Genomic DNA, 16,809 nt, shown 5'->3' on the forward strand with positions numbered 1-16,809 from the left:
ATCCCACTGTGTGCCTGTGGAGAGAACTCATCTCACTGGAAGGAAGCAACTACTCCTTGCTCCCCCAGCTCTCACAGGAAATCCCAGGCTGGCTCTCACCCAGGACAAAACTCCTGAATCCAGGGTCAGGGGTGATGGGAGAGGGAGGTGAGCAGCGATCATCCCAGACACAAAACGAAAACTAAAAATGGGCATGGAATAAAAATCCACCCCTAAGACACTCAGGCAAACTATTTGATGTCTGTGTTTGTGCAAATTTGTGTAAGATTTTAAGTGGAAAAATCTGTCCTTGGTATTTTCCTTTTTAATTTCCATCTCCGTCTCTCAATTTCTCTAGCATCTTGTATTGCAATGTCTTTGGAAGCATTGTGTTTAAAAACTAGTCTTCTATTTTTGCTCACCGTTGCATATGTAGTATTCACATACTAATTGCCTTTTACATTAAATTCTTACAGAGCATCCGTGACTAAACAGCTGTGAAATGTAATATTTTCAAAACTATGTTTTGGGTTTTTAAAAATTATCATTGTTTCTGAAAGAAATCACCTCTTTTGTTTAAATACTCTTAGCCCTGAAATACCTTCCTGCCTTTAGCTTCTTTTTGCTTTATTGCAACTTGGAGAGAAATTTTATGGTTGAGTAATAAAATTAATAACTAAATGCTAATGTTGGAAAAGTGGGTAAGAGTTAAGTACTGGACTGCTGGAAAGGAGTTGAGGATACTGATACAAAGTGGGAACTTACTCTTCACCTTCCCCATATACACTCTTGAATCCCAGTTCAGTGGTGTAGGCATGGTTAGGAGTTCTCTGTCTTAAGTGAGTTTGTTTCAAAGGCTAATGTTAATGAGGCAGAATATAAATCTGGAAAAATCTCCATGTGCCAGAGTTTCTGTTGATGAAAGTTCCTTTGACTGCCCAGGACATCTAGCAACACTCAACAGCATCTATACAGTTTACCAGGGTTGTCTGCACATGTTGCTATACAGAATTCCTTTGACTTAATTTAAAATGCTGTGTTTCAAACCACAGCCACAGTTCCTTTTCTAAAGGGCTATGAGGATCAGTGCAAGAGTATGCAGGAATAAACCACTTATGAGAGGTGTGGTGAATCTCTGCCTGCAGTAGGCTGACGATGTGCAGGAAGATGTTCTCATCTGGATGTACTTTACAGTACTAAGCAGGTGCCACTGTTCAGTGGCATTCCTCTGAGGATGAGCAAGTTTTGCAGTCCTGGGAAGGGTTAAGTACTCTGAGCTGACAGACCAACTCTAATGAAACAGTGGTGTATAAATAAACCACAACATTTACATGGCAGGTGAAAGATGGATGGAGTACTTAAAAGAAGGCTCTTGGGAACTCAGTGTGGCGTGCAAGGTCAGAATATGTATACTGATTATGTACATTGTATTTGGCAAAACAAGTGAGACTCCCAAGGACCATCAGAAATCAAGTGATATTTTAGCATAATGTACAATGCTGTTTAGTGGCTCTTATGCTCACTGTTAGCCTGCTATTAAATGTATTAATTTTTGAGGCTGAGTATTGAGATCTCTTTTATGTCTATAAGTTTATTCTTGCCATAACATGCATGCCTCTCTGTAAAAGTATGTGATTTCTGTAACAACTCTTAATAGTGTTCTCTGTGCACTTGGCTGAAGATTGTACATTTTGAAATAACAATTCCCTTACATGGTGGTCAAACACCTCAGTCATTTTTCAATCCAGAGTTGCATCTGCATGTGACTTACTTCAATAACACATGACAAAAAGTGACTTCTGAAAAATCTCAGTTATCCAAAGCCCTATCAGAATTTTCATCTCCAACTCCATAGGCAGGTCCATATACGATTGCTGATGAATGTAACAAACATCCACACAGTTGTTATGGAAACAATGGCAGTGGAAAGGTTCTTGGTATTTTTACTCCATCAGTCTCCCACTTATGGCACACAGTGCTTGAAGGTGTGGCAGTCAAAGCTTATTAGCAGTGTAATAACCTAGGAAACACACTTTTCCTTAACCAGTCAGTTTCCACAAAAGAAAACATCTGGAAACTTATTTTGTTGTTGTTTGATATAAGAGATGAAGTAAAATAAGAAAGCTTTCTTATTTTCTTATTATTTTCTTATTTTTTCTTCTTTCTGACATTACGGACACCAAAATAATATAGTCTATGTACAGTCTGGGATACTCTCAATTTTTTATCTTCACTCATATCTTTAAAAATTTATTGTAATTAAGTTTTTCCTTTTTTTTTTTTTTTTTTTTTTTTTTTTTTTCCCGGAGGAAACTACACATTTAAATGCTGGATATAGTATTTGTAGCAATCCAAAGTAGAAAAGATGTTATTAAAAGCCAATAATTTTAACACCATTGCTAGCAGAAAATTACTGGGAATTCTGACTGAAACAAGGGGAAAAAGCAGTCAGTATTTCAGACTGTGCAATAATAAAATTAATCTGTTTTTGTAGCACCAGGTGATCTGTGTGCAGTTATCAGTGTTAGGAAAGCTATGCTGCAGCTGGAGACAGACTCTTTGATGGCAGAGCCAGTGCTTTGAATATAGCCACACCCCGTCTTGCTACCAGCATGAGCCAGGACTTATATCCAAATAGCAGTACAGCCAACCATCTCTGCTAAAATATTTCTGTGAATTTACACATTCAAGTCCACCAAAAGTATGGTTTTGTAATCACATCAGTTCTCAGGGAAAAAGCACATCTGAAAAATGTATGTATTTTTTACAAATGAGGACAGATTGTTTCCTCTGCCACGTCTCCAGACTGATGGTGCAAGAAGTTGTCAGGGAACTATACTTGGTCATCTGAGGGAAGCAACCTAATTTTTAAGCTCCCAGACAGCCCCTTGAAATCAGGGTCAGGTCTGCAAGCTTGAAAATCGGAGAATTTATGCAATTAAATACAGACTTGTATCCATGCATTTTTGTACATTTAGGCCCAAGTTATAAATCTTTATTCTCTTAATCTCCTTGCTTTTCTTTAAAAATATTAAACATATCACATGCTAATAAACCCGTTGGGAATATTTCCTTCTCCACAAGAGTTAAAAACCTGATTCTTTACTGGTCTGCTATTAGAATAAAAGTACATTATTTTACTCTCACTACTTTTCAATGCATCTGATGAAAACATAGGAGATTTATGTAGACTTATTAGCAGCTGTCTCATATTTACTTAGACTGTGAGATATAAATTGAATTTAATATTTTTTTCTCAAAAATAAGTATGTGTTGAAGATTAGACAGTGGCAAAAGTGTTTCTGCTCTTTCTGCTCTGCCAGAAAAGGTTTCACTTTTTTAATACTTTTTGGATTATTTAATGTCCCTTTTAGGCATTATACTGTGGCTGATTTAGCAGTAAGGACTTTTAAATTTTTAATTTTTTAGCAGGAGGTGCTAGGGGAAGCAAAACAGTAATATAAGAATTATTCTCAGTGTTAGGGACATGTCTGACTTTGATTAGAAATTTTGAAAGATGATTTATGCAATTGAATTGCTAAAAATGTTAATTGCCTGGGCATATTGGCCCCAGAAACAGTTTGCTGAGTATATTCTCAGGGTGGAAGAAGGTAGTCTGTGAAGAACAGACTTTCTTAGGGTCCCTGAGAAGAGGTCACTCTGAGAAGAGGTGGGTATATTCTGTTCCAGTGTTATGAACCACTAAAAGAATCCTGGAAACTTATCCAATTTCACCAACTTTATGCTTCCTTCTGAACTGAGGTCTAATTTTAGTCTAATGTGCAGGTTTTATAATTTCAGAGTTTTGGTATTTCAGTTAATGGATGACAAATAGGGATACTTACACAGAGCTTTGCAGAGAAAGAGTCTCAGTTGAAGGACTTGTCTAAAACAACAGTAAGAATAGATTGCTGGTGCAATGAGGAATGAGTGTAGTCTCATGCAGAAGTTGAGAAAAAGCTGATATATGAGGGCACACTCCATTTTAAGACATCTGTTAGTGATGTCAGTCATACAAAAAGTGTACAGGACAAGAATCAAATGTGCAGAAAAACAGAAAGAGGAGAAATTCTGGGAAGGTTATACAGTGCCAAATTTTAGAGTTAAGTAAAAAATGTTCTGGCCAACTCTCTGCTTCCCAAAATGTATACAAAACCTATACATCTCTCTATACCAACATGAGCCGAATAAGACTAGAAAGGGTAACTTGAGATTCTTGGCAAAGAAGAAGGATCTTGACATAGTAGGCATTACTGAAGAACATTGGAATGATAAAAATCAATAGGAAAGTGTAATACCTTCTATATACTGAGCAGGATGGACAGATTAGGTCATAGAACTAGGGAGCTATATTAGGGCTATATTGTTGAGCCTCTAATCAGGAAACAGATATTGAGTCCAAAATGTTGAAGGAGATAAAAGAATCCTCTAATCCCAACGAAGCAGTAATAATGGATGAATTCAACTGCCTTCAGCTGGTCAAAGGTCACACTGGGATAGAGTGTAAGGGAAGAAATTTCTCATCACTCTCAGTGATTGCCTTTTTAAATGTTTAGTTCTAGAGTGTGGAAGTTCTTGACATAAGTAACATAGCTGAATGCAGGTAAGAAGCTCTTAAGTCCTGTATCAGAATGCACCTTTTTGCATTAAAGTCATGGCTGCTGTAATATCTAAATTTATTGTTGAAGAGCCAATAGCTAGTTTGTAGAACGACTGTTAAGCTAGAGGATATGAAAATCCCTTAGACAAAAGATTAAAAAGTAAGGAATTTAACTTCTTATAACCAAGAGGGAATCTAGGTGAGGTGTTCTGTAGTAGAACGAGAGACACAGCAGAAAAGTGTGAAGTATTTGAATAATGTGACATGGATCAGGACAAAGATGCATGCATTAGGCCTCAAACCCCATCCCCAGGAATCTCAATAAAAAGTAATTTTGTGTATAGCGTATAGTAGCAATTAGCAACGAAGTTGTGACATAAGAAGGACATTGTCAAAGCCATCACCTCACATGCACAAAAAACCCAACAAGTTTGGTGAAGGAAACACTCTGTAAGCCTAGAAGAAAGCAGCAGTAGAGAATAGGGACATTCCAATGAACTGTGATTTTCCTGTGTGTATTCATGTAGTATCACAGACATGGTGCTAGGGACCTGAGACTATAACATACAGCATTCACTGTGTCAGAATAAGGGAATGGGAGAAAAGAGATAAATTAACAGGCAATTGGAAAGAACAAAGTCCGATTTAATTCATTCAAAAATTTGTTAAGAAAGCAACTTGTCTCATGAAGTGCTAAGAAACTTCAAATATGAGAGATAGATGAAGGTAAAGTGGAGATAGATGTGATTCATTAATACAATATTTAGCCATATGAAAGAGCTAATACCTTCTCCAAGTGACCTCTGTATATTAGAAACTATGTTTGGAAAGAAGAATAGTAAAGTTGTTAGTGATGAAAGACAAACTTTGCAACAGAGCTTGAATATATTGGGATTTCTGCTTTGGGAAAAAAGTAGATGGGAAGCATGCTGACATGCAAACCATTCTGTTGTGCAACAACATTCTAGGAATACAAGACCAAGCAGAACCAGGATGGGGATATATTTAATATCCTTTCCAAATTTCAAATTACTTGACATATTTTTATTTGGAAGAGGGTACTTTCAGGATGTGGGATGTAATTCCAACATGGCATTTGCTTCACAACACGTGCTGTTACTTCTTCAGGGGGTGATTATGGCCATTGCTCTATGTTCAGCATGTACAGGGAAAACTATTATTACTTTTTTGTGGTTTGGAGGCATGAGTAGTAATTACATTTGCCACCAGCCAGCTATCTTGTGGCTGCAAAAATATGGAGAAAATGGTTACATCATTTCCTTTGTGGCCGTGAAAATCCTTTTCACTGAACTCTAGATGAATCTGTGGAAGAGTACTACCTGTACAAATGCAGATTTTGAGTGCATAGCTCCACATTAAATAGAACTTTTAAAATTTGGATCAGGGAAGGAGGGTAGGTGGGAGCTACAATGTTTGATATATTTCTGATTCCAGTATCTCCTTTGATAAAGATTTGGAAACTTACATTAGGCAGAATTTGAAACTTTGCTGGCAGTTTAAGAGAAACCATGTTGTCATGAGTGATTAGTTACCTGCGTCATCAGAGTTGAAATGATGTCTGTATTTGGAATAAAATAAAATGGTATCACAGAATCAATCAGTTAGGTTGAAAAAGACCTCTGAGATCATATGTCCAAAGAATATCACATCAACTATATCAGGTTCAGTCTTTCCTTAAACACCTCTAGGGACAGTGGCTCCACTGCCTCTCTGGACATCCCATGTCAATATCTAATCACCCTTTCTTTGAAGAAATATATCCTAACGTCCAAACAACCTCCTCTGGAGCACCTTGAGAGTATCCTCTTCTCCTGTCACTGTTGCCTGGGAGAAGAGGTCAACCCTCACCTGACTGCAGCCCCTTTTCATGTAGTTATAGGTCTCCCCTGGGTGTCCTTATGTCCAGGGTTCACAACCCCAGCTCCCTCACTGCTCCTCTCAGGGCTTATGCTCCAGGTCCTGCATCAGCCTTGTTGCTCTTCTCTAGACTCATTCCTTCCTAAACTGAGGGGCCCAGAACTGGACACAGTACTCAAGGTGAGGCCTCATCAGTGCTGAGTACAGGGGAAGAATAATTTCCCTAGTCCTGCTGGCCACACTTTTCCTGATACATATTAAGAAGTTTTTTACTGAAAGACTGAAGACTATACTTATGATTTCTTTACAGTGATCTCACTGTAAAATGCCTCCCAAATATTATTTGATTGAAAAATATCACATGGTAACAGATCATATGCTATTTCTACCCTGGAAAATAAGCCATATGGAAAAAAAATTTAAAATGTGATCTATTGATTGCCACCATCTTTTACTTAATTCTCTTGGTTCATCAGTTCCTTATTATGAACTCAGGTGAATATAGACACAATAGAGGGCTCTACCACATCAGAAATATCATGACCATTTCAGCTACACAAGACAATGTAGGAGAAAGCCATTGAGTTGTGCCTCTTACCTTTTCCTCTGGTTTTCCTTGTCTTTGATGATAAAGGATGTGAACATTGCATTCTCCCAAGGCTAGAATGCAGTAATCCTTAGTGCTTTTTAAGAATGCACATGAGAAGTTGGTGAATTTTTTTTTCAATTTGTTTTTGGGAATCCTAATAGTGGAATGCATGGAATGGGAAATTACTTAGTTATTTTAAAGTGTGCTGCTGATGTAGGGAAAAAAATCCACAGTTGTTGACCAGTCATTTCTTGGTGACTGTTTTCTTCAAAAGAAAAGTTGGAAGTAATTAATTACTGTAGAAAATAAGATTAATATAAATATCAGTGTTTTTTACTAAAGAATATATCTGAGAGGAAAGTTGAACACTGTACTAATAATGAAAACAATAAGGAAACCTGACTGCATCTTAAGCAATTCTTTTAAAAGGAGTAGTGGTGATCCTCAAAGATACTTCATAAGTTTTTTAGTTTCATTCTGTAAGGAAAAGAGATGTGGAATTTGAATCTAACAAAAAAGGTATTTTAAAAGCAATTTAGATCTGTTTAATGAGAATAGAATTTAGAGACTCAGAACAGAGAAAAACATGATTTTTTTGTGGAGCCCTGAGTAGCTGCTAGACAATTTGAATGGGTTGTTTTAACCAAATGCAGCCACTTATAGGTACATACTTTAACTTGCCATCTAAAGAACTGCTTGTTCACCTCAGCATGCTGTGGATTTCAAGTTCAAATGCATGCATTTTCTAGTGTTCAGGTCCCAAATAACCAATTAAATGCCTAAAGGGAGCTCGTGTAAGTAAGTTGTGGACAAAGGAGGCCAAACTTTCAATACTGTTTGATTAAGGGCAGGACAGGAAAGATTCTAAATATTAATTTAAAAAAGCAATTATATTTTCTAATTCTGCCATTTGAAAAATGTCTCACTTGAACGTCTACCAAAATTGCCTTTAACCTTCTAAAAGAGAAATAGAAGTAATGATTTGGTATGCTGCCAAGCAATTAGACCAGTGAAGTGACATTGTTCCACCAGCATCTATTATCGGAAATATCTGGATTTCTAAATGTCAGCTAAGTAGGTTCACCCCACAAGCTAAGAGAAAGCTGACCTGACCTTTTGACACCACCTGTTCAGGAATGGGAATTTTTAAGCAGGCTATTCTACACAGATAAAGGGTTCACAAAATTTGACCTGGAAAGAATGGTTAAAGGAATTAGTTTTGTTTAGTCTAGAAAAGAGCAGACTGAGGGAGGATGTGATTACAATCTTCCAGTACATAAAAGAATGTTATGAAGATGATAGTGATTGGTTTTTTGTGTTCAGTTGGGGAAAAGACAAGAATGAAGATGTTTAATAGACAGACACTTAGATTATGTAACAGTAGAAAATTTTCTAGTAATAAAAATGCAGAATAAGGTGCAGACTACATAAGAAAATTCTCATCTTATTAACTTGAAATTTTAAAGATTAATTAGACCAACACTTGTCATTAATAGTCAAGATTGCTAGTGTTGTTCATGGCGCTAGGTAAATAGGTAGAAATATTACATGATCACTTAAAAGGCTTTTCCCATGTTTCATAAATTTGCAAGACATTCTAGACTTGTTACATTGGATATGAAAACAATTGCCTCCTGGGTGGCTATTTTTCTTTAAATAATTCTGATTATATGATTAAGGTAACAGTGTTACAAGGATAGAAGAATAATAGGTAAAGAAATTATAAATATTGTTTAGTGACTTTGGGTGCAGAATTATATAAACAAGAGCAGTGAGTTTACTAGTATGAGTACCTTTTTCTCTGTTACTTGACAATTTTGAAATCACACGATTTTTCTGGCTGAGGTTAATGACAAGGATATGAAAACTCTGATGAATAATCATTCCATATAGATATACACAGGGCCTGAAGTATTGTATACCCACTCAAAAGAACAGAAAAAAAAAAAAATCAAAATTATTTAAACTTTCCAAAATGTTTGTAAAAGCTATTAAGACAGCATTTTACAGTATGATCCACCACAAGCTCAAAACTAACTAACTGCAAAAACAAACAAAAAAGATAACATAGTTTATGTACAGGCCTTCAGTACATATTGCAGGTTAAAATGAGAGGGTGAAGATTTTAATAGTCATTCTGTGTTGGTACCAGTTGTCTGTTGGTGGTTGAAAGTGTAAAATCAGTTTCTTATGTTTGATGATGACTATAAGAGCTTAAAGATATGTTAGACATGTGCAGTCTTAGTGAAGCATTTTTTAGCTGCATAAATAAAAAATAGTGTCAAACATCAAAGCTTTTATTTTATACATTAAGCAGACTACTTCTGCTGTAGCTCCTTGTATTTTCAGAAAGTCTGTGAAAGAACATGATATTTGTCTCTTCTTTTCCTCTTGAGTTGAGGAACTGATTGTATTTTATATTACATACATGTTTTGTTTTGTTTTGTTTTGCTTTCCTAGGTACTGCACAATGGACTTGTGATGGAAATGAATCATCCAACAGCTGGGAAGATAGCTGTTCCAGGTTAGATGTTTAATCCTTTTTGCTGCATGACATCCTGAGTGGTTCCGGAACTCAGCTGAGGACATGACACATCTTCACATTTCACTCAAATGAATAAAAGTTTAGCCAGGCTGACATTTGTGCTCATAGTCATCCCAGTAGCAGAAAAATGGGTTAAAATGTGTCAGAATAGCTTCTGGTTTCCATCGGTCAGTTGTCATAACATGAACATGAATTTGATAATATTTGCAAACTCCCACTGCTAGAAACGTTGCTGCTAAATCATCTACATGAATATGTGAATCTGTCTTTGATTTAGCTTGATTTTGCAAGTTACCCAGGCTTCTTTTAGGGATATTTCTGTTTAAAAGAAAAAAAAAGAAGATGAAAGAGGAGGGAAATTTGTACTGAAGACTTAATGAAGCTCTGTCATAATGAAGTCTTATATAGTCATTTTGTACTTCCAAAGAATACAGAAGTATGTACAAAAGTAATAAACTGGTCTCTCCTCTTTACAGCTCTAAATGGATTGGGTACTGGTGTAGCTTTCCTTCCATAAGACTTAGTTATATAATGGGGTTAGTTCAACCAGAGCTATTATGAACATACAGATTCCTGCAGTTGTCTTGGTTTTGATAATTGATCCTAATCTGATAGTCTCTTAGCTGTTAGGTCAATTTTTCTGCTTCTCTCTGCCTTTCTTTCTCCCAGGCCACATTGAGAATTGTTTTCTCCATCATTCAAAGCACTATGTAATTTCTATTTTTCTAAGAACTGCTCCTTGCATTGTGATTTTCTGGGCTAGTTCCACCCTCTGACATTGCATCCAGTCGTCATCAATTTCAGTTGACTTGAGTACATGTAGTGTTAAGAAGAGTTTGACCCATAAAATTTTTCTTAATTTGCACATCCTGGAATCACAATGAGATGCAGAAAGAAGTATTTGAAAGAAATCAAGCCCTTATTAGATCATGTTTTCTTCATGAATAGAGGGGGTGTTTGTGTGTATGGATTTGTATGCTCCATATTTACTCTTTATCACAGTTTGCATTCCACATTTGTTCTCACTAGATTTAAATATTTGGTTGACTGTATTAAAAATGCTTCTCTAATTTAGATGCACATATCTGGAAATAGCAGTCCGTTTAAAAAAAATCTTACAGAAAAATAATCCTGGTTTATTTACCCAAAATGAAAAGACAAATAAAAGTTTTTTCACGTAATTCTTTTTTAAGAAGTAGAAATAAAAGCCTTACAGATGGTAGAGGAAGTGTGTAAGGTTTTCATGTTGCATACAATTTATAATCTATCTTAGAGAAAGCAAATACTCCTTAAGGGGATAGCTTAAACTGCAAGAAGAGGAAAGAGATGAAAGGAATGTTCTAATGTCTGTCAGCAGTGATAGAATGTATTGGCAAGAGAGTGAGTTTTTACATAGGTAAGCCATAGTACTTCCCAAATCCTTAGTTATTTTTTATTTTATTAAACTACTGACACTGCACTGGACTCAAATAAATCATCTTAGTCTCTAATGGTTTGCCATTTTGATGGACTTCTATGAAGAGTTTCTTGTATTGAAACAGATGGCTGAAATGATTATTGGATATTTGAGCAGGAAAAGTAGAATTCCTTCCTTTCCTGGCATGGGAGGACAAGGAGGGGAGAGACAGGGGAGGAAATGGGGAAGAACACTTATTCAGTGTGAGCAGAATGGACCTATTGATATCACTGGAAAGACAGTGCATTACTCTATCCAAAAACTAAAGTGAATTTGGCCACTGTTGATGATAGGTAATAGAATTACCCTGTATTTGTCTTGCCCAATGATATATCTGAAGAGTGCAGGGAAGAGTGTGCAAAGAAAGCCTACAGTAGGTAATTTCTTTTCAATGACAGTTAAAAATAGAAGTGGTTTTTGCTTTTTTTTTGTTTTGTTTTGTTTTGGTTTGGGTTTTTTTTTGTTTTTTTTTTTTTTTTTTTAATTGTGGTTGTATTTTAATATCTTGTATTTGGTAGAGAACAAGTTTACTAAGGTCTTAGTTTCTGTGTCAGGATTGTTTATTAAGGAAAATTAAGTTATTAATGTTAATGTTGAAACTGAATAGGCTGAAAATGTTTTTCTTTAGAGAGACTGGGGAGATTCTAATCCCAAAATAAAAATATGTTGCTGTTATTTCTTAATCATATAAGCCAGATTTCAATGTGTCCTTTACTAATTGAATTGGTCATCACACTTCAGGCTCTTGACAGAGGTCTGACTTTTGCTGCCAAGTAAAGTTGTGAGTGCAGTCACAGGCACTTATTAAGCGAAGCATGCTGGCAGATTTCAGCTCCAAGTATCACAGGTGGCCTCTGTGTCTAGCATATTGATTTGCAGTAGTCCTTCTCCAGACATGCCCCCAGTTTGAGAGTTGATTCAAATTTGTGTATGAATCCTCCATTGGAGATCTTGCAGCTTGAAATTGAGAGATTTTGTCATTGACATTAGGCAACAGTTTTAATGTTGGACTTGGCAATTAATACTCCTCCTTTGCTTAAATATCTTTTGGTACAGTTATTGAATTTGGTTCTTTCCTCACCTTTCCCCCTTGCTGTTTTTGTGATTCCCAGCCTAAGGTATACTATGTGCTGGTAAGTGCATTATAGGGTACTGATGAAAAGGGAGTAGGAGAAGTTGTACTACAAAGAACATTTTTCTAGTAATTTTTCTTTTCAGAATGTATCTTTATGGTAGGAAAGAAAGAGACCTTACATTTTGATATCTCTTTTTTCAAGTATTCATGAAAAATGTCTATGCACAAATACATTGCATTGCTGTTACTAGTATCAAGATATCTCAGATTCCAGAATGAATGTGATAAAGAGAATTCATTGTGTCTGACTAAGAGTGACTTTGTAAAAGATTGTGAGAACATTCCAAAGAAAAATATAATTCTGTGGTAGTTCAGTGGTTTCACTAGGGTAATGTTTCACCTATATAATTCCGTATATTCATGTCATGATGTTATTCTAGAACTGACATATTCATACACTTGACGTATCATATATAGAATGTGCTGTGACAGAGCCCTGCTTGAGTCATTCTTGCCAGAACTGGTTCATCTGATTGTAGGGCTGAACTAATGAGTCTTTTCTGTTTCTGTACCTCAAGGCAACTTAATCACCTTTAGTTCAGGTCGGTCCTCCAAAGATGATCAGGAGCTGGAGCACCTCAGCTGGAAAGGTAGAGCCAGGGCAAAAGGCAGCCTCAGGGGGTCTGCCAGAAGCCCTCCAGTGCCTACAGGAAGATTATCAGTGTGGAGAGCTGGGTTCTTCATGGCAGTGCACGGTGGGAGGATGATGAACAAGACAGATTCAGCCTGTAATGTCACGAAAGTCTTCTTCATCATGACAACAGCCAGGCAGTGGAGCAGGTTGCCCAGAGAGGTCTGCATACTCTGATCTCAGACATTTTCAAGGAACAGCTAGGTAAAGCCAGGGGCAACCTGATCTGACCTAGGGCATGACTCTGACCTGATCCAAGTAAGAGTGGAGTCCTCCTGAAGTCCTTTCCAGCTTGGATTATGTTCTTATTCTGTGATTAGCATTAGTATCTCATCCTCAGCTCTGTTGTGCTTAGCCCTTTCCACAGACATCTGAAGGAGAAATGACACATTTTAATCAAATGAGAAATGTAGAGCACAGAAAGTACTTTCAGGGGCAAAAAAAATCATGCTTTATACATGCCACATGTGACAGATTGCAGATGATGCTGGATGGTACAGAGACACTACTGTAAATGAAGGGACAAAATTTTGAGAAGTTTTAGCGTCTGGGTTAATCTTGAACTACTTTGCCAATGACTTTTACAAAGAGTGGTAGTATGTGGATTTCTGGAAGCCACTGACTATTCTGAGTGCCAACATGGAGCACAATGGGTACTCCCAACCCATACTGATTACAATCTTTCCCAAACCTTTTCAATTTCAGTCTACTTACATGGTTTAGGAAACTCAGATAATAATACTTCCATCTTCTGCATTATCTAGTCTCTCATGTTGACTTTTGAAGGCTGGCAATTGTTGTTTAAAGTCAAAACAGTGTTTGTAATATTATTTTTTAATGAGAAAGCCACAATGTATTCAGCTGTCCCTAACAAACTAACCTTTTTAGAATTTATTAACTAGTTGGAATCTTTGTGAATTAAATTTCATTTCTGATCCCTTCTAAGCCTTAGCAAACTGGGGATTTGGATATAAGCCTAGATTTCAGAATCATCTCTGATCAAACAGGAAACTATATAACTGTAGAGCTTGTGTAAATCACCTCTTCCAGACAAAACAAATATTTGTAGTTTTGATGATGTTTATGTTGTACGTTCTTCTCATCCCCATTTCCTGAGTAGATAAACACAATGCCTATCCTCTGGCCCATGATGTGCATCAAGGATGACTTAATTGCTCAGAAAGGCCAGTTTCGTACCTGGCTTCATAATTTCCTTCTGTACTCTTGAGATAAAGTGTTTGGGGGACTACTCCAAGCTCAGGAAAAATAGTGCAGGATTCCTCCTTGACATAGATTCCTTGGACTGAATTCAGGCAACTTATGTTAATTAATCAACCCACTCAGGAGAAATGTCCCTTTTTCCGGTCTTCTCCTGTCACTGTGCATTACAAATATACTACTGAAACAGGAAAGAATTATTTTTTCAGAGGTAGGATTTTTCCTGTTGTGTGATTCATTAAATGGTGTCATGGTTCCATGGAGACTAATTGCTATCAATCTTTTAGAAGAATGGTTTTAAAGAATAAGACAAAGAGGCAAGAAATTTAATAGGACTTCCCTATTGTGCCACAGATTTCTTCCATAACCTTGGAAAAATCAATCTGTGTCTTACCAAGCTAATTGTTTGCAGTTTTTTGGATCTTAGTTAATAGTTGAAAACTATTTTGATTCTTCAGGGAAGGAGTTTCTTGAGAAAACTCAGTTACTTTAAATATTTATTTGTATTTGTTATGTATTTATTTATACCTATTTTATTCATGTATGTGGAAGATTACTTATAATAAGGAAACAACAGTGTTGTGTCTATGTATTTGATCAGATCATTTCAATACAGGGAGCAAATATGGCTGTTAGTGATACATACTATTTTTTTTTTTTGACTATTTAATGTAAGTGTAGTAGAGGAGGCTTCAGTAGAGCTAGATATAAAGCAGAGAAAAGTGACTTCCACATGGAGGAAGTTTGCAGGAAATTAAGGAAGTCTGTACTCCAATCCATTATTTCCTGCAGCTAGGAGATCCTTCAATATAAGAACAAAAACAACAACATAAAAAATCCCAACAATTTTTTCAAGATCCTTTGCTTGAAATTCTGATCCTGTCTGCTTCTCATCAGCTGTTTTTTCATATGTGTGTGTGTGTCTGTGTGTGCACGCATGCATGTGCATAACCAATGTTGGTTGAAAAATTATAATTTCACTTCACTATTTATGGTATGTTGGAGACAAATGACTTCACCAGCATTACTGTTACCTCATTCACCTTTTTTAGTCATCAGGACTGACTATTTATGTCTTTTACATTCTCAGAGCTGATTTCAGCTTTGAAGAGTCCATGACCATTACAGGAACTTACACAATTAATGTATGACAGCTCACCTAGCTATTTTCAAAATGCTTTAAAATTTTTTAATAAATATATAAGCAGTATATTCATACTGATTGCAAAAGCAGAAAAGAGATGGTGGGAATGGCGAGGAATATGTTATTGTCTTCAGAATTATGTGGGAAGGCTAGTGCATCTTTTTAATAAATGATGCTTTAATTTGAAATCTTTTAAGAATCATTTTAAAGTAAAACATAAATAACAAACCTTTTAATATTTTTGCTCCTCTGTCATATGTTTCCACAGAATTTCTCTACCACATGTTTTAAAACTTGTTATACCTTTTGGAGTGGTCTTAATGCCACAGTTAATACTTTAAAAGTTGTTTTTAGCAAGAAAAGGCAGCTGTTTCTTACCTAGTTCTGGGACTTCAGTTATTGGAAGGGATTAGGAATTAGTGGTAGACTTTTCCATCAGTTTCAAAGTAACTGAGTAGCAGTACTGACTGGGACCAGTACTGACATTGCCACTCAAGAAATGGCTCTCCAGAATTGCTGTTCAAGGTCTCTGAGCCAGATTCTTCTCACATCAAATCCTAGATTTCTTTGTCGGTCTTTAGGATCTGGCAATCAAAGTGGCTGCATTACATATTTTTTTCCAGGATCTGGTGCTGCTATATTGGGGGAAAAAATAAAAAATTTTCAGAGAACAAGTGGGGACATTTTCCTGCTCTGTACATAATAGGTCAAGTAAAATTGTGGTTGAAGTACTGAATGTTGATGGGTAATTATAGTTCTAGTTACTGGAGAATATTTTCTTTGTATTTTCCTACATGTGTCCTAACCTATGCTAGGATTTTCTTTAAAGTCGACATAATTGTGGTGGAAAGCTAACTCAAGAGTAACTCATTTCTGTCAGATGGTGGGGGGAGGAAAGGGGATGAAAGCTGAAGTATTGACTGAATAGCCAAATAAACTGAGTTTTCCACTAGTGTCATTGTCCTAGAATTCAACTTTGTCTGAAATGACGTGGTTTTTTCTTCTGTTTGAATGTGTTTCCCACTTCTTTCTATATAAATAACAATACCTTAGAAAGTAGTTTCTTAACCCTCGCTCTGTAGCAAGCACAGCCAGGTGCTCACACAGTTCAGGGTGTGTAATTATAAAGATATATCTGCATGCCTCAGGTGTGTTGTAAAACAGCCAGATTACTTCAACACCCATAAATTTTTCATATATCTTTATGATCTTTAATAATTATTGGATAAGAAAAGGAATCTACTGTCAGTTAAAAAAGGGTTGGTTTCATTAAATGTAAAAATATGTTTTAAACATTTAGACAATTTTACTTAATCCCTAGGACACTGAGTAGACTAATCCTCACTTGGGTTACCTCCATATCATCTTGTCCCAAGCCCTGCTTTCCCATCAATGGTAAGAGTAATTTGGCTTTACTGTGTTTTCTGTGAATCTAGACTGAACAACTTTGTGTTCAGCATTGGCCATTAGGTCGTGCTTTGCCTTTTTATGACATTGACCATAGAATGTCATCAATTTAACTCTTTCACGTATGTTTGACTATAGGTTGTCTTTTTCAGAAGTCCTCAAGAGATGGAAAATTTGCCAAATATCAGCATCTGTCTTTAAAGGCCTGATTAACTTAATTATTAAAA

The 16,809-nt window shown here is 36.2% G+C and overlaps 1 protein-coding gene across 2 annotated transcripts in view; it reads left to right on the forward strand.

Annotated features, from left to right (window-relative positions):
• SUGCT (succinyl-CoA:glutarate-CoA transferase) overlaps positions 1-16,809 on the forward strand; it is a 315,428-nt gene that overhangs the window by 253,941 nt on the left and 44,678 nt on the right. The window contains exons 13-14 of one of the 2 annotated variants that reach the window (XM_056483689.1): positions 1,835-1,964; positions 9,507-9,570. In XM_056483689.1, coding sequence (XP_056339664.1) covers positions 1,835-1,964; positions 9,507-9,570 — 194 coding nt within the window. The remainder of the gene's footprint in view (positions 1-1,834; positions 1,965-9,506; positions 9,571-16,809) is intronic. The other variant, XM_056483688.1, reaches the window with a different exon arrangement.

Source organism: Oenanthe melanoleuca, chromosome 2 (genome assembly GCF_029582105.1).
Source record: "Oenanthe melanoleuca isolate GR-GAL-2019-014 chromosome 2, OMel1.0, whole genome shotgun sequence".
Taxonomy (NCBI): Eukaryota; Metazoa; Chordata; class Aves; order Passeriformes; family Muscicapidae; genus Oenanthe; species Oenanthe melanoleuca.